Here is a 26,316-nt window from a genome sequence, read left to right on the forward strand (position 1 = left end):
TATTTGTTTAAAAACAAATGTACCAATACACCTCTCTTCACTTATCTCGGATTATCTACCAGCACGCCATTCCGCTCTATATTCATCACCTGCTCACATTCCCATTTACAGGACCTTTTTTGGGCTGTGCCGCCTCTGTGAAATACACCATGCTTATTCTAGCCTGCAAACCCTCCAGCACTCCCTCAAAACTCAATTCTCTAGGCAAGCTCCTTAACTTCTCTATACTAATCTATCAGATTACCACCGTGCTACACAGGCTTAGTTTTATTGTCCTTCAAGAACAAATTAACATCACCATTATGAGAAAGGGTTAATGAATGGGTGGCGGAAAGTTACTCTTTATTTATGGAAAATCCCTTTGAAGTGAAACAGTCATTACAGGTGATGAGTGAATGCAATGTAAAAGGTATCACTGCAGCATTTCCTGCCACAACTAGTTACTAACCCAGTTACCTGAGTGTTGACAATCTCTGGAGACAGGGTTTGATTCAGAGGTGGATACATTTCAAGTTTGACATTCAGAACTCCAACAGGAATTTTACACTCTGCACCTAAGGAACAAATAGAAGCACTAATAAAAACATTGGTTAAAAAAAAATCAAAAAAAAAATCAGCCTTATAAATAAATAATAAAAGCACAGCTTGGGCAGTAATAAATCATAGTGCAGCGCTGTCCACGTATTTACAAAAACAATGGTCATAAAATGATCAAACAACAAATATCAGTTTCTACGTTAATTCAAAGAAAGTTTCAATAATGTTTAGATGAGAGTACAAAACAAGTAATCCTGCAGATAAGGGGAGAAATACATCATAGCGGAAGAATCAACACTTCATGCATCCATTGCCCTATTCCCAGAGTCACATTTATGCCCGACTTCAGGAACATCTCTCCAAATACATCTCTCCCGATTACAAGATAAGAGAAATGCAAAAGGGCATGTGAGTAATGACTAAATAAGACTATGGGGGAGATTTATCAAAGTTTGGAGAGAGATAAAGTAGCAACCAATCAGCTCCTGTCATTTTACAACAGTTAAGAGCTGATTAATTTGTATTCTCTCTCCCAGCTTTGATAAATCTCCCCCCTAAACATGGCAGCATACTGTAAAGCACCTTGAAAAACATACCACATTTACTTGTTAGGGCTCATGCAACAATTGAATTTGATGATACATCTTAAATTGTTAAGGCACCTGGATTACTGATACTGCCGCCTCCACATCACTATAATTCACCAAAAATACCAGAAGACTGTAATGGCATTAATATTAAAAATGAATAGAAACAGTGGGGAACGGGGAGAGTATATATATATATATATATATATATATATAAAAAGAGAAAACTTACAAATTTAATCGAATCCTTATTTTCAAGCGAGGGCAATATAAAATTTAAGTGCCAGTCATGTCACCCATTTAGTGATGGATAATGGCTTAACAATTGCCTGTAAAAATCTAAAATGTATTTCCACTTACTTTTTTCCCTAGTTTTTGTATTTTATACCCCTTGTCCACCTAAATTCCGGGTCTGACCCGGAGTTGGAACAAAGTTCCTATCTGGATCAGACCCGGAATTTTGCCGACTCGCACCGCTCACATCGGGGTCGGGTCTGCATAGACCCAGCTTTTCCGGAGTAAAAGCGGTCGCTTGGAGATGACGTCATCTCCAAGCGCCACTGGAGCCGGACCAATCGGCCAGCTAGCAGTGAAATCCAGGTCATCGTGACCCGGAGTGCGCTGTTCTCACAGCAGGGTTTCACAGGCTACGCTCGTGTTAAACCCTGCTAGTTACCTGGGTTGGATTGCTGGGTCACTCGACCCGGCGAGCCAACTCTCTCCCCTTTTACACCAAGGAGCTGCCCGGGTTAACCCTTCAAAAACCCGGGTTTTAGCTCCGTTGTAAAAAGGGTATTAGTGAGGAAGCAACATTTTTAAAGTCATAATCCTCCATTAAAAAATACAAAATATTTATTGAAAGGGACAACAATGGATGATTAGAGTGTTCCATTAACATCATCTGCTTCTCACCTACACCATGGAGCTCCACAGCAAGACTGGTCACCCCCCTATCTTTTCCCAGTAATGACCGCCACTCCAGGAAGTGGGACGCTACTAAAGTGGTTTCTCCACTTGTGTCAGTCTTTATTAGCACCAGCTGCACAGGATCACAGATTGATAACAGGGTGGTTGCATCGGCCATCCTGCTTCCATCACCTGAAAAAAAAGAGAAAGGTATGGAGTGAAGTGTGAATCTACTAGACTGTGCTATAACGGATTCCAAGAAACAGATATGATATGGAGACAATGTTGTCACATTCTGAGACATGGTCATTTTTAAATATAGTGAAATAAGCTCATGGTTCATACAATTCATTTAATGAACACAAACTAGAAGAATATGTTGCCTGGGTGTCACAATGTACAGTAACAATTTAATCACAAGACTTGTGCCGAGTAGTTATTAGAACATTATGGGATGATTTTTTTTAACAAACCTAAGCTGTCTTTATGTAACTCCAGCAAAAAACCATCTTGAAAATCTGGGTCACAAGCACACGGGATGGGCTTGGAGCGGAAGCGTTGGTTTCTAAAGTGCAAGCCAAGAGTAAACGCGGCACACACCTGACCCGGCAGAGGATCTGGTTCTTGAAGATGTTCTAGAAATGCTTTCCCACCCATGATCTGGAGATGGAGATACCTGCGAGTTGGGTCTATATTAGCTGTGAATAGGAGAATGAGCAATAAGGGGAAATTTGCAAACTTAATAAGGAGAAAAATATAACATCAGCACTGTTCAGAAGATCAAAATTATAAAGACAACTGTAGCCCCTAAATATAAAGTACCATTTTGTCCTATATCATGAGCCATACTAGCATATTTTCTAAACTTTTATACTGCACCCAGCAAATGCCTATTTGAGGGCTCTCTCCTCTCCCCCAACCCCAAAAACACACACACACACCAGGTCCACAATTTGCCACTGTCCAGACTCCCCTCTCTCTGTCCCCTGCAGTGGGATATGTTAGCAGGGGTAGTGAAGAACATTCCCACTGTGCGTGCTGATCTCTGGACAGGCCATAGCCGATTATTATATAAATGTCAACACGTAATACTATCTTAATGTTCATTCTAGCACCCTGCACCTGTCACAACCCGTGCAGTTCCCCTTTCCTATCTGGGGTGTCACTCTCTGCTCTGGTGCTTCTAGCACACTCAGCTAATGCAAGAAACTGCTGAGATACAGACCAGTGTGTGCTAGAAGCCCCATAGCAGACAGCGACACTCCAGGCAGGAAAGAGGAACTGCACGGGTTGTGACAGGTGCAGGGTGCTAGAATAAACACTACTTCCTCACAACGGAAAATATGAAAAAAAACTCATTAGCGTAAAGGTAATGTTCTTACTTTTTTTTAGTGTCCTTGAATCTTTATCAACAAAATGTGTTGCTGGTTTTGGGGTTGAGGTGAACTCTCTTAAATTGCCATCCTATTAAAGAACGCAAAAAAAAAAAAATATGTGAATCAATTTCTTGTTGTTGGACTACAGCTATTAATAAAATATCCGAAATGTTAAAAACCCTCACAAGCAATCACATGTACAGAGAGCAGGCTACTTCCAAGCACAAATGAATTCATGAAGTCTGGCAGCTGGCAGTGTTCCTGTTTTAGCGGGGTACTGTGCCCTGACCAATTTTAAAGTGGCAACATGCGGCCTGCCCTTATAGCGGCGCCCCGCTAAAGCAGCCTGACCTGTGCCATCCCCACCCACGAGCTGCAGTGTCCCACAGGTGGGAAAAGTGGCGGTTTTCGATCGCTGTCGGGTGAATAGATGCTGTACATAGGTGCACGGCATCTATTCACAGTGAGGGAAGAGTTTGGGGGAAGCCCAGCACCTCCGTAAGTGCTAGGCACACCCAAAGAGTGACAAATTGGGAACGTGTCACAAGGACACGCTCCCTCTCTAGTCAGTCACAACCTTTTTCATAAGCGCGTGCGACGGGAAGCCCTGCGGATTATGCAGAACTGCCTAGAAGCATATTTTCAGATGTATCCATTCTGTAGTGAGGATAGGGTTGATGCTGATGACGGTAGCAACCAAGAGTACAGATTGGGGCGATAATCTTGCAGAGATGACTACAAATGCAAATATAAGCATTTAGTCCAGTACATATAGAGGGTGATACAGACTCGTGCGGTATTGCCATCGCAGCTGCTAACATGGTAGCAGCTGCGATAGCACTAATACGTAATGCAGCTGGAGGCATTACACCGGAATCGGATGTAACACCACCGGACCTAAGCCCAGCGGATGAAATCCCGACGCCAGAAGGCCGGCAGATGAAATTCCAGACTAGGGTAAGTACCCTAACCCTCCCCTCTCCTCTCAATAGCGGTGCATAACCGCAACCTCCCATCATGGGTGCCTAAACCTAACCCCCCCTCCCCGCACCCTACACCTAACCCCCCCTCCCCGCAACCTAAACCTAACCCTCCCGGGGGGGGGGGGTGCCTAACCTCACTCTGGTGGTGCCTAACCCCCAACCCCCCCCCTCTTCCCCTAGCCTAACCCCAAGTCTTCCCCCGGGAGTCCCGAAACTTAACCCTCCACCCCCACGGCTAAGAGCTCCTGATGCCTGGCTTCCCTATGTTCGGTATGCTGTGCATCGGGATTTCGGCGTGGGGCTAATGATAGGCGTTAGTATTTAGACGCCTATCATTAGTCCAATGACAGGCTTTCATTGTCGGAATTTCGGCGTTCGGCATTTCGACCACCGGCTACCTGACTACATTCTGTTATACCTCCTGCATGCATTACTGATCCAAGTTGCGTCCGTAAACAAAGCAGCGTATCATCTGCGTGATCCTATGCCAGATGTGTGACCATGAAGTAATTCAAACCGGCGATCGCAGTTGCTCAAAAGAGGCCAGGAAACCTCCATCAGCCGTCAAGGATCCTGGCCTCTTCCATCCCAACGGCAGCGACATGCCTCTGTCTTGGGAAACGGAGACGTCACCTCCCCAAACAGAAATGGCACCCCAAACAGAAATGGCAGTAGACAGTCAATTACTGACAGTCTGCTGTCGCTCTGGGTACGGGATCATAGAACCATGCTGCACTTGCGTAGTACAGGTCATGTGCCTGCACACAGCACTACCCATTGCAGATGTATGCTAACCATCAGGTTAGCGTACATATCTGAAACAGCCCCATAATGCAGGAGCAACTACTCCCAACTTGTGTTCAACTCTGCATCAGCCGCTAAGTCAGCATAAACCTTTTTTGTAGTCCCACTGCCTAACTTCTATTCATCGCATGACATTTTCTTAGCCTGCAACTATATGTTGTTACCAGGAACAATTCAAATATGTGGCAAGGGTAGCGGTGTAGTGAAGGTTGCCTGTGACTGGACACCTGTGACAGATCTACAGCTAGCTGCTGCCTTCACTCTCACTGCTGACACACTCTTACACCTTCTTTGCTCTGGTAATGCAACCATCTAGGGTGAAAGTCCAAGAGGTAAGGGGCAGAGATTTATCAGAAATGTATACATGCTTTATTGGGGATAGTGGCATTCCCCTTCAAAACACAACTATAATTACAGGGAAAATACTTTCACTAAAATCATTAACTAATCTTACAGTTACAGTATTCCAAACAGCACATGACCGCAATCTCCAACAAATGCATTATTCACAGAGATCCCTAAATGGGTTACTTGAATCCTGTTATAACAGAAATTTTTAATCCACAACACTTATTTTAGAATGTGTATGCTGAAAAAATACACCATAATAATGCAGTCTAGACAGGCGAAGATATAATCTAAAAATGACAGTAAATAAACTAATGTGCCAACTGAAGATAAAGTAGAATCTGCTGAGCACCAATATGAACACAACCAGTGATGACCCTGATCCAGTGGTTATGGGGCACAAAAAAGGTCTAAACTTCAAATTGTTAGTGGTAGATGTAAAGATACACAAACCTAAGCTACATACCCACTGTCTTCTAAAACACTTATCATATGCGACTGCATTTTTACTAGTGTTAAAAAAGGTATATAATATGTGCTTTTACAATTTGTACATTTTGAAATATGACAAAACAAAAAAAAAAACTCATAAATGGAGTAATCAGCATTCAGAAAATCCCTACAGCCGATCAACAGCACATATCGTAAGGACTACCTCACAGGTAGCCATGTAGTTCAGCAACATACATTATTTCAGCACAATATAAAGCTTTGGAAGCACTAACCAAATATTGTACAATCTGTTAAAAAATTTGACATAATTGTGATGTGTTCTATGAACCTTAACTTGTAAAATACAGAACAAAATTTCGATGAATACAAAACAACTTGTATTGTGCCGGTTTCAAGTTCTAAAAGCAGAGACTCTTAGCAACAAAACAGTTGCAATATTTTATCATTTAAATTGAATAAATTAAAATACATTGATATTGGATATTTATAATAGATTAACTATGTAATTCAAATACAACTGCAAATATATTATTTAATAGCTACAGTTCTGTAATGCGGATATTAGGTTCTATAATCTATAGTGTACTTCCTTTATATGGAATAATAATGCTTTTTTTAGAGAGCTGATTTTCTGGGACTTGACAAGTTACCAATATTTATTAAGCAGTATTGTGTTGTTCAGAACAATATACTGATGAATGACTTACTTTCTCATAACTGGCTTGACTTGCTATAGGGGTAAATGTACTAACTCTTGGATAGAGATAGCTGGCCGCACATCTAAAGATTATTTGTCCAACCAGCCAACTAGTTGATTGGTTGGAATGAAAATCTGGTAAGGCATGGGAGCAAATGACTGACAGTCAGTCATTTGCTCCCAAACACCAGAAAACACGAAAAGGTAATTGGTAAACTGGTTAAATCTGTTTGATTTAAAAAAACTTGTCTGAACAACTTTCGTCCATTTTCCGCTGTTTGGGAGCAAATTGCTGACTGTCATTTGCTCCCAAACATTACCGGATTTTCGTTCCAACCAATCAACTATTTGGATGGTTGGGGTAAAGTTGGTCTGGTGTGCAGGACTAATGCTGCATAGACAAGTAAAGATTTTCTGTCCAACCATCCAACTAGGTGATTGGTTGGAATTAAAATCTGGTAACGTATGGGAGTAACTGATGATCAGCTATTTGCTGCTAAATGCCAGAAAACAGATGAAAATGGTCGTTCAGACAAGTTTGTTAAATGTTTGATCTAAACAATTTGTTCAAACAACAGTTTTTGTCCATTTTCCTGAGTTTGGTAGCAAATTGCTGATTGTTATTTGCTTTCATCCCTTACCAGATTTTCATTCCAACCAATCATCTAGTTGGATGGTTGGACAGAAAATCTTTACGTGTGTATGCAGCTTAAAGCCGGCCATACATTTACCTCACTGAAATGTAGCTCCTTCATGACATCATCAATAATTCCTCTCCTCCTCAAAGCTTTCATGAGATCTTCTTCTGAGAAGTTATGGCTTTCATTCCCTAATTCATCCTTTAATGTTTCAGTAAGGACCTCTCTTATTTTGCCATGAACGTCCATCTAAAAGATATTAAAATATAAATTCACAATAATATAGCATATATAAACAGCATGAAACTAGCTAATCTAGATATATGCCACTGCAGGAGTGGGGAGGGGGGCATATGAGAGAGAGATAAGGGTGAGGAAATAGTTGAGACACAGATTAGGAGGGGGAACAGAGATGGAAGGAGAAACGGAAAGAAAGCAACGGGGCGAAGGGGTGACAGATGAGATAGAAACGTAAGAGGACAGAGACACAGACGGGGCAAATGAGAGAGACAGATGAGAACTAGGTGAAGGGAATGATGAGAAAGATGGAGGGGGAACAGATGAGAGAAACAGGCATGGGGACAATGAGAAAATCAGAGGGAGGACAATGGTGAAAGAAAGACAGACGGGAGACAGATGAGAGAGAGACTGGGGGACAGATTTATTTTCATTTATTTGTTTTTCAGGAGCCAATCAACCTACCAGTATATTTTTGGATTGTGGGAGGAAATAAGAGTACCCGGAAGACACCCACGGGATCATGGGGAGAATATACAAATTCCACATAGGGTGAATCAGCCAGTGAATGTACATTTTCAGGTTTAATACAGTAATCTTAAATTTGAATGCATACAATCTTAGATAAGATCTATTGACTGTTTTATTGTTACAAGTCAGATTATACATTAACTGGACTTGTCTGTTCATTTGCTAGCATTGTGCGTTCATTCACTGGTAATTTATATAACTCCAGTTTTTTTGCCTGTAATATACTATTCAATCTTTAAACCAAAAATATATTTTAAAAGTATACATAGTAATAATAATTATGGCACATGTCTCAAAATTGTTTTTATGTTATTTGTTACATACACCAACTGGTGTTCACTCTAGCTCAGGTGGCAGGCAGGGCGCCGAGCTAGAGAGGGCAACTTTGTGCGTGCGCCAAAGGCCCGAAAAGGGGGCGTGTCTACAAGACGCGCCCCCTTTTCGTTATACTTGGGGGCGTGCCCAGCACTTACGGACACGCCGGGCAGCCCCCAAGCGCTGCAGACAGTGAGAATAGATGCCGGGCGCATGCGCCCGGCGTCTATTCTTCGCCGGTGACCGGGTCACCGCACATTTCTCCACCCGTGGGACACTACGACCCGCGGGTGAAGACGGCACCCGCAGGCTGTCAAGGAAGGGTGCTTTTTGCCCTCCAGAAGTCGGGCAGGGCCCCGCGCCCCGCTAAAACAGCCTAGCGGGAACGCTAGCCATCCCCTTAAATTGAATTCCCCGTTCATTCACTAAACGATTTAGCCTAGCTAGGGCCATGGTGGAAATCAAACCCACGACCTCAGTGCTGTGAGGCAGTAACACAAACCATTACACCATCCGTGATGAGAAACATGGGGGGGGGGGCAGTGATGTGAGAGACAGGCAGGGGACAGACACATAGGGGGTGATTACATTTTTTAGCTAGTGGCTATGTTTCTAAGGTGCCTGACGGAGCAATTAAATTGTTGCTCATCTGAATGCCGCGCCTGCATTTCTGCTCGCACACTCATGAGAAACCCGTGGTCTGGGCGCCCTAACCAGGACATTAGACGGGTTTATCAGTTTTACACAGCTAAACCTGGTCTAATAGGGCGTGAAGAGGGTGATAATTAATGAGCGCCTAGAATGATTGAATTGGGCACTCATTAATTATCGCAGCCCACGCAACAAGTGAATCTCCCTCACAGATTGGGGAGAGAGGAGAGTGTGAGACAGGAGGGGTGACGGATGAGAGACACACAGATAGAGGAGAGTGTGAGACAGGAGGGGTGACGGATGAGAGACACACAGATGGGGGAGAGAGGAGTGTGAGACAGGAGGAGTGACGGATGAGAGACACACAGATGGGGGAGAGAGGAGAGTGTGAGACAGGAGGGGTGACGGATGAGAGACGAGAGTGTGAGACAGGAGGGGTGACGGATGAGAGACACGCAGATGGGGGAGAGATGAGAGTGTGAGACAGGAGGGGTGACGGATGAGAGACACACAGATGGGGGAGAGATGAGAGTGTGAGACAGGAGGGGTGACGGATGAGAGACACGCAGATGGGGGCTAGATGACAGAGAGGTGATACAGGGATACAAATGGCCCAAAATATTTTCTGTATCTGTTTTAGTTGTGTGAGCAGCTGGTAACACTGCATGGCAGCCACTGGGAGGATTCCCGCAGCACAGCGCCAGTGTTAGCAGCATCACGTTACCTGCCCGGTACTTACACGGTTGAGCTGCTCATGGATGATTTGCCTCAGCTCTGTGGCTTTGTCCGGGGGCAGAGACATGCTGGCAGCAGTCGGTGTCCTATAAGAGTGATGTGACTGGTGATCTGCTCATAGTCCTGTATAATAATGCAGTGTTACTATGGGTCTCCCGTGTTCCCCAACCCGTCCGTACAGCGCTGACAGTATACACACACTAGCGCTGTGCAGTGACTAGTATATAGGAATCAGATCATGTATTGTCTTTTAGGAAAAACATTCCAGGTATCAGTCACGATTCCCCGTGTAAATATACCGAGGTCTCTAACTTATTCGGCGCTGTATAAATGACTTCTATGTGTATGTATGTGTGTGTGACTATGGGTGACTGCACGGTCCAGTATGTACTATAGCGCGTCAGGTGATAGGCGGGAGAACCGGCGGGAGTGTGCCTTGAAAGTGCCTGACAGGCATCTGTATAGACATCTATATTCAGTATGTTAGTAGGACCCCTGTGTAGGGCGCTGAGATGACGTCATATGTGTGCGCTGCTGGTGTAGCGGAGACAGGGAATGACGTTGGGCACTGGTTGATGACGTCGTTGTAAAGAAATTGAAGGGGATCATTCTATCCACTTCCGCGGAGACAGTTGCAGTCATGTTCATACCGGTGGCATCAGATTGGTCGCCTCCTACGGACTGTACCTTGTTGCTGGTAATTGTATCCCTCTCCTCCTAACTCTTCTTTCTGTGCATACCGAATGCAGCCTCCTTTCTCTGCCTGCACACTAATGAGCAGAACTTTAGTTCACCTGTTTCACGCCTCTGCTGTCCTGCCTGCCCCCCCCCCCCCCCGCAGCACTGTTTTGGCTGTCCTGCCCGTCCTCGCCCCCCCCCCTCCGCGCTGTCCTGCCCTTCACCCCCCCTCCGCGCTGTCCTGCCTGTCCCCCCCTCCGCGCTGTCCTGCCTGTCCCCCCCTCCCTCCGCGCTGTCCTGCCTGTCCCCCCTCCCTCCGCTCTGTCCTGCCTATCCCCCCCCTCCCTCCGCGCTGTCCTGCCTGTCCCCCCCCCTCCGCGCTATCATGCCTGTCCCCCTCCCCCTCCGCGCTGTCCTGCCTTCGCCCTCCCCGTCACTGACCTGCCTGTCCCCCATTCCCCCACCCCTGCGTGCTGTCCTGTCTGACCCCCTCCATGCCGTCATGCCGGTCTCCCCCACCTCTCCTCCCTGTCCTGCCTCTCCATCCCCTCCACATTCTGCACTATTCTGCCAGCTCCACCCATCTTAGTTGACCCATCGGCCCCACAAATACAATTTTCACAAGTGTGAATGTTTATCTTACATGTGTGGGGTGGTCACTTTTTTCATTTCAGCCTGCAGTATCTGTGGGGAATGTTGGACAGTTAGCTATTGACTTGATAGTTTCCACGCTGAATATGCCGAAGGTTGGATATTTTTACACAGACTGTCTTGTACCCATGGTGGGTAATAATCCTTATGCCACTAATGAAGAAAACTCATTGGAACTGTGTACAAATGCTGAAGGCAAGTACTTATTACAGATACAACGTCCCATATTTTTAAACTTTTGCTTAATTTTATATAAGCTGTTACATGAAGTTTGGATAAAAGCACACAGTACATCAAAAGCTATAGGGTACACTGTACTTCTTAATCAATAGACCTATTTTCATTACCCTTTTCCCTATCAGAAAGGCAGTTTACATTGTTTTGTTACAAACAGTGAAAATGAGTTCACTATGCAAAACTGTAATTGCAGATGACGCATTTCTAAATGAAAGTGTATTGGGGAGAATCTCAAATTAATGAGCTGGTATGCAGATTGTATAACTAAACTGCTGGTTTTGTAATGGCATCACTATATGGAGACAGACTTGTGTAACCATAACTCATTATAAAAAAATAAATATATATATTGTTTGTCACAACTATACAGTAAATGTACGGAGTAAATGTGTGTCTACACGTTCTGTTCTTTTACTTCAGCTCGGACTTGTTCATAACCTGCTTCACACACATAGAATGACAATATCGCTGACATGTCAGTAAGATACGATGTATGATAAGCTGGCCCACCCCATATATCTCACATAGGGAGGCCAATCCCGGGTCATTTTTTTTCAATCCCAGGATTCAAATTCCACCAATTTTAGGCCAAAATCCTGGGATCCCGCCGATTCCGGGATTGGCCTCCCTAATCTCACAGTAACACAGCCCACCCAATAAGTGGTTGGCAGAATCACAATACTACATCTTGTATATAAAATTAATTGGAATGTTCGTGTGTCTGTCCCTACGATTATGCATTGGGATGAAACTAGGCATGAGCTGGTTCGGATTTTAGAAATTCGACCCCCCCCTGATCCGAGCCGGCAACCGAGTCGGGCTCGGGTTTTCCCGTTTGGCCATCGAGGCAAAACGTCATCATCCTGCTGTCGGATTCTCGCAGGTTTTGGATTCAATAAAAGGTCCCCACGTCGGCGCCATTTCTCACTCCGGCTGTGGAAAGTGAAGAGGGAGGGTGGGGTTGCTTTGCTGGTGGTGCTCTTGTCCATAGCGGCTATGTCCTAATCCATAGGAGCTGGCTGGGCTGTGTTGTTGTCCCATAAAGGCTGTGTTGTCCATAGGAGCTGTGTGCAGACAGAAGAGGGGGGCTTCAGTGGCTTCTATGTCACTGTAGTCCGAAAAGGGTGCTGTAGTGTTGTCCAGGGGGTGCTCCCCCCAAGTGCAAAAAACAATTATTTTTTTTTGTGTGTTAGCCGCACGTGCATCAACAAAGTATCAGGGCCAAGCGTGCGCCTGTGTCATAAGTCAAGGGCTGGGTGGTGTGACCCCCCAAAGTGCCCCAAAAAATTAAAACATTTTAAAAGTGTTTATTTTTCTGTGTTTGTGTGCGCATTAGCCGCATGTGCATCAACAAAGTAGCAGCGCCAAGTATGTACTCTTTGTGGCTTAGTTTTTCAAACTACTATCCTGTCTGCCACTGCAGTGCCACGTGTTTGTGCCGCCCACTTGTATCGCTTAGCATAGTCATCCAGCTACCTCGGTGCAACCTTTTTGGTCTAAAAACAATATTGTGAGGTGTTCAGAATAGACTGGAAATGAGTGGAAATGAATGTTATTGAGGTTAATAATAGCGTAGGAACAAAATAAAAAATCAAATTCTGTGATTTCAGCTGTTTTTATGCTTTTTTCCAAAAAAATACAGATCCAAAACACAAAACCCAAAACATGGCAGGGTGATTTTGGCAAAACCAATTCAGATCCAAAACCAAAACACGAAAAGTGGCCAGTGCACACCCCTAGATGAAACCAACGCGAGGTGATCCAGTTGGATCCTGGCCAGGTTTTAAGGTCCCGTTTGGACCTCCTGTTGGTGTGCAATGGGCAGAACTTTGACCCAGGGAGCCTGTTCTGAGCCTTCTACTGGATGGATTTGGACGACATCACATAATTTGGACGAACACTTCACAGATTGGTAACATTGGTTCCCAGAAGACATACTAGGGGGTTGAGGTCTTGGTCTGACCTTCTGTTGGTGTATGCTGGGCAGAACTTTGACCCCAGGAGCCTGTTCTGGGCCTTAACCTGGATTAATTTGGAAACCATCACATAATAAAACTTAATAAATTGAAGATTTACACCCGGGCAACGCCGGGTACTTCAGCTAGTTGAATATAATGGCGAAAATGAGTTTGCACACAGGAACTCCCACAGATGATAGAACATTAATTGCCAGATTCAATTAGCCACAAGTTCCATACTGTAATTTATTGTGCAGTCCCATTAGAAAAATTTGTGTCCATTGCCTGTTAAATCTGCAGTGTGCAAGCTATGTGACGTACATGAGAGAGTGGGGAAATCATCCTTATTCTCAAATAAAAATGTCAGTGGCTGTTCATGGCCCTAAGCAAAGTATAGGGGGCTGTTATAAGCTGTCACAGGGTTACATTTCTCAGTTTATTTTTCAGTTTATTAATAAATAAATAAAAAATTGGCAATCGTGTATTTCAGCAAATAAGTGTTTAGAGTACCTTTAGAATCACAATAGATAAATATAAATGTATCCCAAGTGTATATATACAAGTTGGCAGAATATTGGTAAAAACAAACCCTCTAATCTGCAAATCCAAAAACACATTTTCCATATGAATATATATAGTAGGGGTGTACCAGATGTACTGACAATTGTACATTAAAATAAGTACTTTTGTAAAGTTATAACTTACTCTGGAGGTATGGGCTAAATGCTGCAATTTCTCCCTTTGAGATCTGTGTTTACTTTTTTCTATTTAAGTAGAAAATTATGTTAAATGTCCTAGCTGGTTACCTCTGCCATAATGTGTAAAGCAGTAAGGGAATTGGATGGTCTTTTCACTCTGCTTACTGTGGGAATTTTAATGTTTGGAATAATTTACATTTTGTATCTTGTATGAGAGCACCTGTTGTTGTATGTGCTTTTTATTTTCTTCATTGTCCATGGTAAGAAATGTAAAGAATGATAGCCAGGGATAAATTATTTTTATTTATAATCCCTGTATACATTTGTACTGATTACAAAATAGACACCCCTACCAAGAGCTGTTTTACATAATTAACCTTAAATTCGCAATGTGCGCAGCGATACCTGCTGAAACTGTTGTCCTTGAATTGCTGTCAATCAGCGATATTTAAATCACATACCGCTTCTGGTTTCTTAGATTAGAGTGCCATAGGTGCAGGGCTTGTCTGAATTTTGTTTTGACTGTTGTTTTCATTACATTGGATCCAGTATACATTAATCAACATGTAAGGAGCCTGGATCCGGATTCTTCATAGTTCTCATTAGGTCTGTTTCTGATAGTAGTATAGTGAATGGTCAATTACCATTAGTGCAATACACACAAAGTTTGCCAATGTTATGTTTGTACACATTATATACCTATATATTAATATATATTACATTTATTATCTATAGTGTATGCATTGCCCTCCAGGAGTCTTACTGTTCTCCAGATCAGATCATCGCTCATAAAGGTAAGCAGACTGCCAAATGCATTTGTTTATGTATTAACGTGAACTATAAATGTAATTCTTACAACACATTTAAAGTAAAAGAATAGTATTAATCCATAAAATATGAATGTGTGTACATTTTTTTTCTTTGTAATAATTTCAGATATTTTAATGGAGCATTTGTAAAGTGATATCTATTATTTATGTTCTTTACAATTTTTATATTGATTTATTCTGTACGTGTTACCTAATGTCTTTGTGTCTAAGAAGTGATTATTTTGCAGCCAGTTCTAGGTAGACGATAATTTATTTTCCATCGTACTCCTTTATCGCTTATCTGTGTGCAGAAAAAATCAAGAGCTTTCCGCCAAGCCTTAACATGCTGGATTAAGAAGTGTGGATTTTCCAAAGTGGTTCTGCTCTCAAGCAGCTCTGCGTACCACCGAGATGACCAGCAGCTTTTTGGGTATGTGTTTAGGCTGTAGCAAACGTGATCCATTGCAACAAATGATAGAATTTTTCTTCAGGTATTCTAGGTATACATATGATTTTTTATTTTTGTTTAAGTTTCCTACTGTCATGTTCTTGCCTCTGACTTTCAATAACCAGAAAGTAAAATAGTTTGTCTGGTTAGCCATGGGATGTCAAGAAAGGGACATCACTCTCTACAGATTATTCTATCTGCTGATGAGGCCTAATCTGTTATCTGCAGGAGTCCATTCCGTTACTTGGTCACTCCAGGTTTGCAGAAATCGGTTGCTGATGTGATGAAGGACTTGGAATGGAAGGAAATGGAGAAGGTGTCTTTATATCCAGGGATTAATGATGAAGGAAAAAAGACATCAATTCCTGGTGGAGGTTTTACAAAACAGATGTTTGAAGATTGGTATGTAACTTTTTTTCCCCCAGTCATAGTAACTTGTATTATGACTTTTATGAATTTGTTTTTTGTTAACACAAGACTCCAGTTAGTTACTACACTTTTGTCATGCAATTTCTAGTAAAATGTTTTCCTTATTGGGTGTGGGTAAAAGCCGGAAACATAGTAACTGCATTGAAAAACTCGGAAATCATAGTAAGTGTATTGAAAAAGTCGGAAATACATAGTAAATGTATTAGAAAAGCCAGAAATCATAGTAAATGTATTAGAAAAGCCAGAAATCATAGTAAATGTATTAGAAAAGCCAGAAATCATAGTAAATGTATTAGAAAAGCCAGAAATCATATTACATGTATTAGAAAACCCAGAAATCATAGTAAATGTATTAGAAATGCCGGAAATCATAGTAAATGTATTGAAAAAGCCGGAAATCTATAGTAAGTGTATTACAGAAGCCGGAAATCCATAGTGAATGTATTAGAAAAGCCGGAAATCATATTGCATGTATTGAAAAAGGCGGAAATCATTGTAAAGTGCATTAAAAAAGCTGGAAATTATAGTAAATGCATTGAAAAAACCGTCAATCATACATTTACTATGGATTTCCGTCTTTTCGATACTTGCAATATGATTTCTGGCGTTTCTAATACATTTACTGTGGATTTCCGGCTTTTCTAATACATGTAATATGATTTCCGTCTTTTCTAATACACTTACTATGGAGTTCCGGCTTTTTCAATGCATTTACTATGTTTCCGGCTTTTACCCTCTTCCTTCCTTATTGATCTAACTTATGCTTATATGTGGTGTATATAAGGATGAAAGAGATGCACGTTCAACCTTTTATAGATTCTAATTGTGTTGATCCAGAGGAAGGAAAATAGCTACCTGCTGTTCTGGCTGTCTGGTGCCAATTTAGCCTCATGGGGGAAAGCTTTTTTTCCTAAATGGTAATCTAGTAAATTTCCTGGGACAATCCCCTCCATAATGTCCATTACAACTTAAGGACACATAAGTTCTTGTAAGAAAGGCATCCAGTTAATTATATTTGCCATAAGCACCTGATGTGGTAAGGAACATAACACCACTTTACTGATCCCCTTCCAGTGCTGAGAATGAAATAGTTCCGTATTCAATTTGAGGCGAAAAGTCCAGACTTTTCACCTGTTTTCCAGGCGGAAAAAAATATTGCGCGTGTGCCCGCTATTCCCCGTATTCAATTTCAAAGTAGGCGAAATCGGGAACCGGCGAAACTTGGATCAGCAAAAAAAAAAGGGGAATTTTCAGGGAATAAGCCTAGGAGCCCCCTAAAGATGTCCAGACATGGGGGATCACTATGGGCCCCCCCCGTTTTTGCCTGCAGAAGGAAGTCTGGTTTTTAAATAGCCGCGGCAGGTGCATAAATGCGGCTGTGAAGAATAGCACTTAGCTTTTTTGGGGGAGAAAAATAACTATGGCCATCAAATTTGGGGTACATGAAAATGGGTGCAAGCATATTTTTAAGTCCCTAAAATGATTTTTTAAATTCTTCAAAAATGCACCTGCCGTATACCTGGGAACCCCTCTGGAATCTATTACGGTAGTTTACAGTTTGTTCCCACTTTTTTTTCTTTTAACCACAAAATTGAAATTAATTTTTTGAGGTGTCGCGTTTTTTTTTTTTTTTTCTTTCTTTACTTTTTTAAACATAGATCTTTTTTAGTGGTCATTCCCAGCGGTGCAGGCTATTTTTTTTTTTTAAAGCCTGTACCCCTAAACCCCAATTATGCACTTTTTTTTCGCGAAAAGTCAATGTAATTTGAATATGGGGATGATTGAAATAGGCGGAAATTACATCATTGCTGATAAATTATCACCGATTCCGACATGTCACCTCAAATTGAATATGGCAGATAGTCTTCTAAAATAATTATATCAAATTTGTATACAAAAATATAAATGCAAAATAGTTTTCAGGGGTGGGTTTCCACAACCAATCCACAATCCAATCCTAATACCCAATGCCAAACGTTAAAAAATTGTGTGCTACTAAGAGAACTGCTCTGGAGATGCTCCCGAGGTACCGAGTGGTATGAAACGCATATGTGTTCTCTAGACCCTCCGATATCAATAGATTTAATTTCTACCTGAGGTGCGATTGGTATGCAGATTCGAGTCTAATTGATTTAGCTAATTTTATTGTTACTTTTCATTTTTGTATTTCTCAAAATATGGAGATTGATATAATGGTATTGTTTCTTGGTATCTGTTTACTGTTGTTCTTGATGTGTTGCTATACTTTTAATATTCTATGATGCTATATGTTAATGCTGCAATAAAGAAAATTTGTTTAAATAATAAAATATGTGTGCTTCCAACATTGTGGCAACACTTTAGGGAAGTTTGATGTGGAACAACTTAACAGGCCTTCAGAGTCCTGACCGAAACTCCAATAGAATCCATGGCTTCAGTTTCCTCTTTTTCAGCTAGTCTGTTGTATGTTTAGGTTCACTATCCTATTCCATGATCACATTAAAAACATTTTTAGTTGTTATACAGATGGCCTCACAGTTTCCAGAAGAATTTTCTCTTATAACGGAAGTTTGTGATCATCTCAACGATACTAAGGCATCCAATTCCTGTGGCTCTATAACAACTGCCAGTCATAATCCGTTCACTGAGGATGAAAAGTGGGACTTGTTCAGATATAGATTTAAACTGTGGATGCTGAAATTTGCTCATTCCACTTCAGAAAGGCACCTGCCTCCCCCCCTTCCCCCCAAAAAAATTCCTCACTGGTCTAGATGATTGATGGGAATTTGCGCCAGCTGCGGATATGATCAAGATGCGCGTGCAGACGTCACTATTTTGGAAAATCCCCTACGTCAAACTATGTGCCCCTGAAGAAGTTATTGCCTGATGATCAGTGTAATCGGCCGGAAAAAAAACCTGCACTACAAAAAAAATCTCCCCCCAACCATCATTAAATTCAGGGATATCCGCATTTGAAAAACACGGGTCCCCTCTATCAGCACACATGGGCCACTCTTATGTGAAAGATGGGAGTACCTGCTTTCAAATGATGTGACTCCTTAGCAGCTATATTTTGCTTTTTCTGAAAGGTTGAGAACTGGGCTCAGCACAGGACTGAGAGAGCCCTCAGCAGTGAAGGGGTTAACTACCAAGTTTGATGGTAAAACTGTTCTGTGATGTTTATTTTTGGCATATGAGATTAGATGTAATCACATGTAGGACTTCATATAGAAAATGTACTGTTTTAATTTGCAGCCCCTAGTAGTCGACTGGTTGCATTTTGATATACAGTACATACCTGGAAAGTATTTCTTATAGAACCATAGCATAGCAGTATAAATAATACTACAAATTGGTACCTGCTACTAGCAATATATTTGCTCTCCACACAGCTGCTCAGAAGACATACACATGGCTGTTGTTTTAAAGTTCTGCTCAGAAGGTGACAACGTTCCTGATGCTTTCGCCCTTCTCAATCACCTCAACAAATGGCTTAATTTGCTGGAACCCGCAGTAAGTAGTTTTATACCCTAAAGCCAGTATGTGATGTTATTATTGGTCATCTTAACTGAAACAACAATGATATTCGCATGTACATAACATTGCTATAGATTTCAAGCTGGTCTTTTCACTGCATCCTAACAAAGTCTGGTGATACGTCTATGCTTAGCTATTAAATATAGCAGAGGTTCTTCTGATAGGCCACAAGTTCATATGAAACACTTTACACATTTTTGATGTAAGTATAGTAGAAGATAGTTTATTGCCCTCTGATAGAACAATATAATTAACATTATTCTAGATGATTTTGTATTCAGTGCATGATAAATAAAATGTGTTAAACTCTATTAATAGTTTCCTTGTAGGTGTATTTAATGGTGCTCTCTGCATACCTCAGTCTAACATGTTTATTTGAAATTCAAATCACAATCACTTAATTATTCCAGAAGTAGTAAATATTCTTATGGCAAAATGTCCCCCCCGTCCCCCCCCTCGCACACTGCAGGACATAATTTAAATGTCCAGCTTAGTGCTTACAATGTGTTAGTAATATTAATGAGAAGTATTTAAAATTAGAACTGTATTTTAAAAATACAGTGTGTAACCAGCGGGGCTTTGAGAGAGCTTCATTCCTACTGAGTGCTGGGAACTGACAAAGGTAGGGCTTGAAAACTGCAGAGATAAGTACAAAGGAGGATGCCAGTGGTATTTGGTTTGCTGCCATCCCATTCCCCCACTTCCTGACCAGACAGCAGCTGCACAGGATCCCACTCCAGTAAGGTTACATGATTCATTAGAGCTCCACATTCCAAGCAGCAGGGAAGCTTATGCCTCTGGGTTATATCTATGAAGCCTTATTTGGCTTGGATGCATCACTATTCACCAGAGTGGATCTTGTAAAAGATACTTTGGACAGAAAATGTAAATATAATTCGCCCAGACTTACTCAATACCAAGTTGGAGATTGGGCTGGGCCTTGTCTCATCCGTGTATTATGTGTACAGGGGAAATCCCCACCTTCCATTCCACATTATGTAATATTAAAAATGTGACCTGGGACCATTGTGATTCAGGTGCAGGACAATTGAATCCGAGGGATTGGATTACCTCATACCAACCTGTGTATAAAAATTGTATCGCACCAACAAATCTCCCAAGGAATTACCTGCAGCAGTAACAAAGGGGAAAAATTGCTAACCCCACAATAACTATCCTACAAAAGGAGACAACTGCGCTGGTATTATAATTATTCTGCAAATATAAAATGGTTTATTATATTAATATCTACTGTGGTACCACCTGAAGTTAATTTTAAGAACAGTAGTACATACAAATCATAAAAAGTAGCATATACAATAAATATATTAAGGCTCTCATAGATGCATCTTGAATTAAAGATCTTATTGCAGTATAAACCATGTAAGAAACTTCCTATTTCGACAGTCCACAATCTGCAATATTTGTATCAATTGGATTACACAAATTAACAATGTATCCAGTCATAGGCGAAACTAGAGATCTGGTAATGGGTGGTCCCAGCTTTAGTTTCCCTGATCAAACTTCTTTGTCTCTCCAGGCTCCCCAATGTCTCCATCCCCAGGCCCCTCTATGGTTCTACAGGCTCTCTGTGTCTCTTTATCTCCAGGCCTCCATATCTCTCACCAGGAGCCCCTGGGACTCTCCATCCCCAGGAACTCCTGGGTCTTTCCATCCTCAGGCCCATCTGTGACTCTCAGCCCCATTCCCCCAGCCCCAATGTGCGACTCTCAGCCCCATTCCCCCGGACCCAGTGTGCGTCTCTCGGCCCCATTCCCCCGGACCCAGTGTGCACCTCTCTGCCCCAGTGTGTCTCTCAGCCACATTCCCCAGCCCGTGTCACCCCAGCCCTGTGTTAACTCTAACCCCCCCCCCCTTAGCCCTGTGCAGTCAGCTCCAGCCCTGTGCAGTCTGCCCCAACCTCCCCCCACCCCCCCTGCAGTCGCCGCTGCCAGCACTTACCTGCTGGCTGCTGCTCCTCTGTTTGGCTGCTTGTGGGAGGATGCGCAGCAGCTCCTCCAGCAGCCATTTTTCTTTTTTTAAGTAAGCTGCGCAGAAGCTGTAGAATAGAGCTGCCTGATCAGAGCTGAGCTCCGATCGCGGCAGAGGGCGTGGGAGGGTGCAGGGCGGCTGCCGGCCACTGTAGGGACTGGCCCTGGATGGCGATGGGCGGGCAAGCCAGGCAGCGGCTGATCGACAAACTGGGCTAATGGGTGGTCCTGTGCACCCCCAGTCCACCCCCCAGTTTCGCCTTTGTATCCAGTCTGGGAGTATGTGCGGCTGGTTGTGGCATAAGCCGCTAGACAGGCTCAGTCTAATATTAATTATAGCAGATTTCTGAATACATAGAATGCTCATTTAGTGGGCAGCAAAGCGTTTCATCCTCATCCGTGAACTTTTTCAAGCTTTAATCTTGAAAAAGTCCAGCCACATATACTCCGTGACTTTCTACTGCTGGAGCCGACGAGCCCTATTGACCCATGCCTACAGTGGGTCCGGGCAGTCTCTCCATCTCTCTGACTGCCGGCCATTTGAGGATTTCCTTCTATGCTGCAGGAGCTGGCGAGCTCAGTTGATATTGGAAGCCAAAGACGGACCACTTGCCCGGGCGGTCACTCTCCTGCAAGTTGTCTTGTCACCGAAGGAACCTGCATACCCTGAGACAAATACAGTGTCTCAGAGGAATTAACCCTGTGGCTTATATCACAGAGGCTAGCTGTAGCCTGAATCAACATCCAGATAGCCAAGTTTTATGATAAGCAAGAAAGGGTGAGATTACATATATCAAGATATACACCTATATATCTTGTGATCTAAACAATATTTGTTTTTTTCCCCCACAAGGCAGTGTACTAATAGAAGTACCTCACCAAAAATACAGGCAAAGCACTAGTAAATGAAACAGCTGGTTATAGAGGTGCATATTTCTTCTACAAGACTCCTTTCAGAGACTGGATACATTGTTAATTTGTGTAATCCAACTGATCAAATATTGCAGATTGTGGACTGTGTAGGACATTTTTTACATGGTGCATCTATGAGCCTTAATGTATTTATTGTATATGCTAATTTGTATGTACTATTGTTCTTAAATTTACTTCAAGCGGTACCACAGATAATAAACAAATAATTATACCAGTGCAGTTGTTTCCTTTAGTATAAAAATTATACACAAAGTGCTGCAAGGCCCCATGTAATGTTACTGTCTGTGATGTGTATCCTCGTGTAAAACTGGTATTTTAAGAGTTTTTAATGAGCAATAAACACTCCTATTTTAAAGATCTTGCTCTATTCCTGTAAGATGCCTATAACTGCTCATATTTGTAACCCACAAGATATCAGCAACCACTTTAATCCATCCCAGCACTTGTGTCTTGATCCCAGCACCTTGAGACAACAATCTGCTTTCAACCCTACAGACCTGAATCAAAGTATGTAACCAAGAGGAAACAAACACAGTCCATAATAAAGTGTTGCACCCAGCAGCAAGTGGTTCCATGTTGCAGTGAAGCAGTCTGGTGATGGCAGTGACTGCTCTCCTAGAGGCATCATGGTGGTGCACAGTTTTCACTTCCATTTGTTAGTATCTGAAGACCAAGTAGTACCAGTAAGAGTGGTCAGTAATGTGCGATTACTTCACTTGTCACAGAGAAACCCATAACTGGTAGTAACCAATGGGAATTATCCCTGTTGAAAGCCATGTTAGTAAGAGGTAACTGCAGTGCCGAAGAGTTCACAGCATCCCCTACAGCAATGTGAGCAAGAAGCAGCTCAAGGGCAAATGGTGGAAAATTGGCATTAACATGTCTTCAGCATTCGTAAAGAAGATGGGTGGAATGTTAAGATAGTAGGAGACCCGCCTAAAATGCTATGAACTACTTTCAAGAGACTTGCAGACAGGTCTATGTTGCACATTGGATGTGAAGCATTATTTGTTTGACCAAGACCAATATGCAGACTAAATGTTCATAACTTCAGCTCAGCAGTCATCCCCAAAGTACTGTACAGCAAGCTGGAAAACACCCCTCTTCTGCTACCTTCAAATATGTACCCACTCACCTGCTCTCTTCTACACAGACACCTCTCTGCTCTAGCCTTGGAAGCTATCCAAGACCACCAGAGCCCTGGCTGAAAATAAAGTATTATGGTTGCGGGAAGCTCAGTTGCCAGAGTATGATCACTCCCACAGCCCAAAGACGTGGTGGTACCAACAACTTTGTACCCATTACCGAAGTAAGCCAGACTGGATCTTCTTGGTGATTCACCACATAGCAACTGGAGAGCAAAGGATAATAGGCAATCTGTCTTCTGAAAGGTGAAGGAGAAAACATACAGGGGGTACAGGTGATGCTGGAGTTAGGCGTTATAAAGCAATTTCCTAGCCCGCAAGCATCCTCTGCTGTGTTGGTCTCAAAGAAGGACATGACAACATAGTTTTGTTTATACTAACTCCGGCTGAACCATGTGACCATGCCTGATGCCCATCTCCTGCTCTGTAGTGATACTTTTGTTAAACAACTCAACTGGAAAAAAGTATATTTAGAGTCTTTGATTCACTCTGGAAGTGCATAAAACATCCAGATGAAGAATAAATCAAACAGTGGTAATAGTTAAGATATAAATATTCATGTACCTCCTACATAATGTTTATAGGATCTGTTTAAACATTATGATAATATAAATGTATTTTCTGTACAATCACCTTAAAGTCTGGTCACTAAATATAATAAATGTTTGTAATGGGTTAATTATTGCAGCTTGTTCATATGTGTATTCAGTGCAGGTGACGCTGTGCGCTCAGGGAGGTAATATCTCTGTAAAGCAGCTGCAGATAATTATATTGGTGTTTTCCGTCCCATCATTCTGTGTTATGGGCCCCATCCATCTGCGATGGATTGCCGTGATCCCGCAATGCTGCAAACCAGGATCGCAGAAATCCAACATGTTGGATTTTGCCGATTTGAAGATCGCGATCAAAAAATTATCGCGATAGTCAAATCGCCGTCGCCGGATCGCAGAACATCAATGGTGGGAGGTCGGCGTTTCCACCTGGAAACGCCGGCATTTCCCATCGCGTTACAACTAACAGTCGCTGATGTATGGCCACCTTTTCGAGATGGTAGCTACTCCCCAGCACCAATTCTGGGCACCCATGCGACTGACTTGTTATTCCTGTGTTATTTAGGAACTTTGCTTTCTCTCTTTAGACACAAGTCAGCTAGACAAGTTTTTATTCAGTGGTTTAGATGGATCAATGTGGGGATGATAAATCCCCTTTTATTTCAAAATAGTGTGGTGTTCTTCATTACTTCCATGTTTAATGGGAAACATAATGATGCACATCTTATGGATAGAAACACATGTACGGTATCAGTGCTATGAATTGTTATGTACGGTATCAGTAGTAGTACTGATTCTTTGGGCTCAGTCCAATTAGCAGCTAATCCCCTAGCATTGCGGGTAAGTGCGGCTGTATGCTGAAATTGCTGATTATTGTTCGCAAACCCATAGGGCTGCGTAAAGAAAATGTGAGTGAGGGGTGCGAATTACGGCAAATCGACCCTTTCGCGGCTAATTGAATTGAGCCCTTTGACTATTTACTCAACTATGTGGTGTTGTGCAATTGATAGTTTTATTCAGATGACACTGGAGTACTTTTGTGGTACAAATAAATAGCAAGTAATTAAGCATTCTCAATAATGCGCCCAACTAACCAATTCATCAAATCTAACAAACTCATTGCTTATTTCCAGACTAATGATGCCACCCCTCCCTGGAAGATGCCAAGTTCGTGGAGGTTACTCTTTGGCAGCGGTCTGCCACCTATGCTTTTCTGAGCAGGCATAACTGGTGGTTTCAATGGAATCAATAAGCACTTTTACAATATTCACATATAGTACAGGAAAGATCTTGGGGGATTTGGATTCCAATCGTGTGTTATAATATACATACATGAATGTATTTTTGCTGAAAATTAAGCTTTTATCCTTGTGTGGTTGGGTGCAGCAAGGAATGTATATCAATCAGGATAAAGTTGTGCTGTTGGAATTCCCAATGAACTGAGCTGTTCTGTGTATTGGCTACAGCAGGATATAATGTGATGTGTATAGCAGCAGTGACAAGTTTTGGTACGGGATCCCAGCATACCAACAACTAGCCAAGGCTGATCTGAAGATTCTGCTGGAAAATTACAGACGCAAGCTGCTTAGTATAATTCGCTGGAGAGCATGTAATAGCCAATAAAAGTAGTCCAATCTACACAAAGGATATTACATACACCCAATGACATTAACTACTGGAACATATCGATATTCCAAAGATGTGCAACTTTTGCCATTCAGCTTCATTAATGCAGTTTCTGTCAACATGGACTATTCTTAACTTAAGTAAAAATAGTTGTGGGATGGAAAACATTCCTTTTGTTTCTTATGTAACTTATTTAATGAAACCACCTACTTTGAGGATGGAGGGTGATGAGGAAGAAATGTCTGTATTTGTCCTTATGTGGTTTCAACTGTAATGACTTCTGGCTGAGGCAGCAAAATTGATACTCTGGTGTCTGTCCGCGTAATTCCTTCTGGTATGAGCTCAAAATAAAGTATTTTTGAATTGTTTTCCCAGCCTGTTGTGTACAAACTTTTCCCCACTTAGTTTAAGTGACTTTGATCACACAGCAATTATGCAAATCCCGATCCAGAACACTCCTCACAATGAAGACCAATGAGAACAGGAATTAGAGTTTAATCAGCAATAATAGTTCACCATGGTCATGGGCAAGAGAATTAATTGGCCACGGCACACTCAATGCTATATTTGCACAAGCACAAATCTATCTAAAATAGTACTTTAAATATACGGCTCAAATTACCTTAATATTTCCATGCCCCTGAGAACAAGAATGGCTAATAATTCCATTCCCATAATGTACAATGTCCATGGTGGTGCTAATATAGGAAACATCGATGAAAGACAAAATAAGAGCTTGTTAGTTATGCTTGCAGCTGTTTTATGTGCCACACACCTGGGTATGATCACACCAATCTGCCATCTGTACAGAATACTTGTCACCTAGCAGGCTGCAACTTCATTGTTTT

General features: G+C 42.1%; 2 protein-coding genes across 2 annotated transcripts in view; one reads left to right on the top strand and one right to left on the bottom strand.

The window, feature by feature from the left end:
* Nucleotides 1-10,310, bottom strand: part of CEP76 (centrosomal protein 76) — a 23,667-nt gene extending 13,357 nt beyond the window's left edge. The window contains exons 1-6 of the mRNA XM_088469721.1: nt 9,803-10,310; nt 7,423-7,578; nt 3,413-3,494; nt 2,504-2,728; nt 2,037-2,222; nt 457-554 (exon numbers count right to left, since the gene is read on the bottom strand). Of these exons, the coding sequence (XP_088325847.1) occupies nt 457-554; nt 2,037-2,222; nt 2,504-2,728; nt 3,413-3,494; nt 7,423-7,578; nt 9,803-9,865 (810 nt within the window). The 5' untranslated portion in view covers nt 9,866-10,310. The remainder of the gene's footprint in view (nt 1-456; nt 555-2,036; nt 2,223-2,503; nt 2,729-3,412; nt 3,495-7,422; nt 7,579-9,802) is intronic.
* Nucleotides 10,275-25,836, top strand: PSMG2 (proteasome assembly chaperone 2). The gene is made up of 7 exons (XM_088469722.1): nt 10,275-10,495; nt 11,151-11,322; nt 14,756-14,814; nt 15,141-15,259; nt 15,506-15,679; nt 19,078-19,198; nt 24,976-25,836. Exons 1-7 carry the CDS (start codon nt 10,439-10,441, stop codon nt 25,057-25,059), a joined length of 786 nt encoding a protein of 261 aa, XP_088325848.1. The 5' UTR covers nt 10,275-10,438; the 3' UTR covers nt 25,060-25,836.
* The last annotated feature ends 480 nt before the right edge of the window (nt 25,837-26,316 follow it).

This window comes from Taudactylus pleione, unplaced genomic scaffold (assembly GCF_031769625.1).
Source record: "Taudactylus pleione unplaced genomic scaffold, aTauple2 ptg000093l, whole genome shotgun sequence".
Taxonomy (NCBI): Eukaryota; Metazoa; Chordata; class Amphibia; order Anura; family Myobatrachidae; genus Taudactylus; species Taudactylus pleione.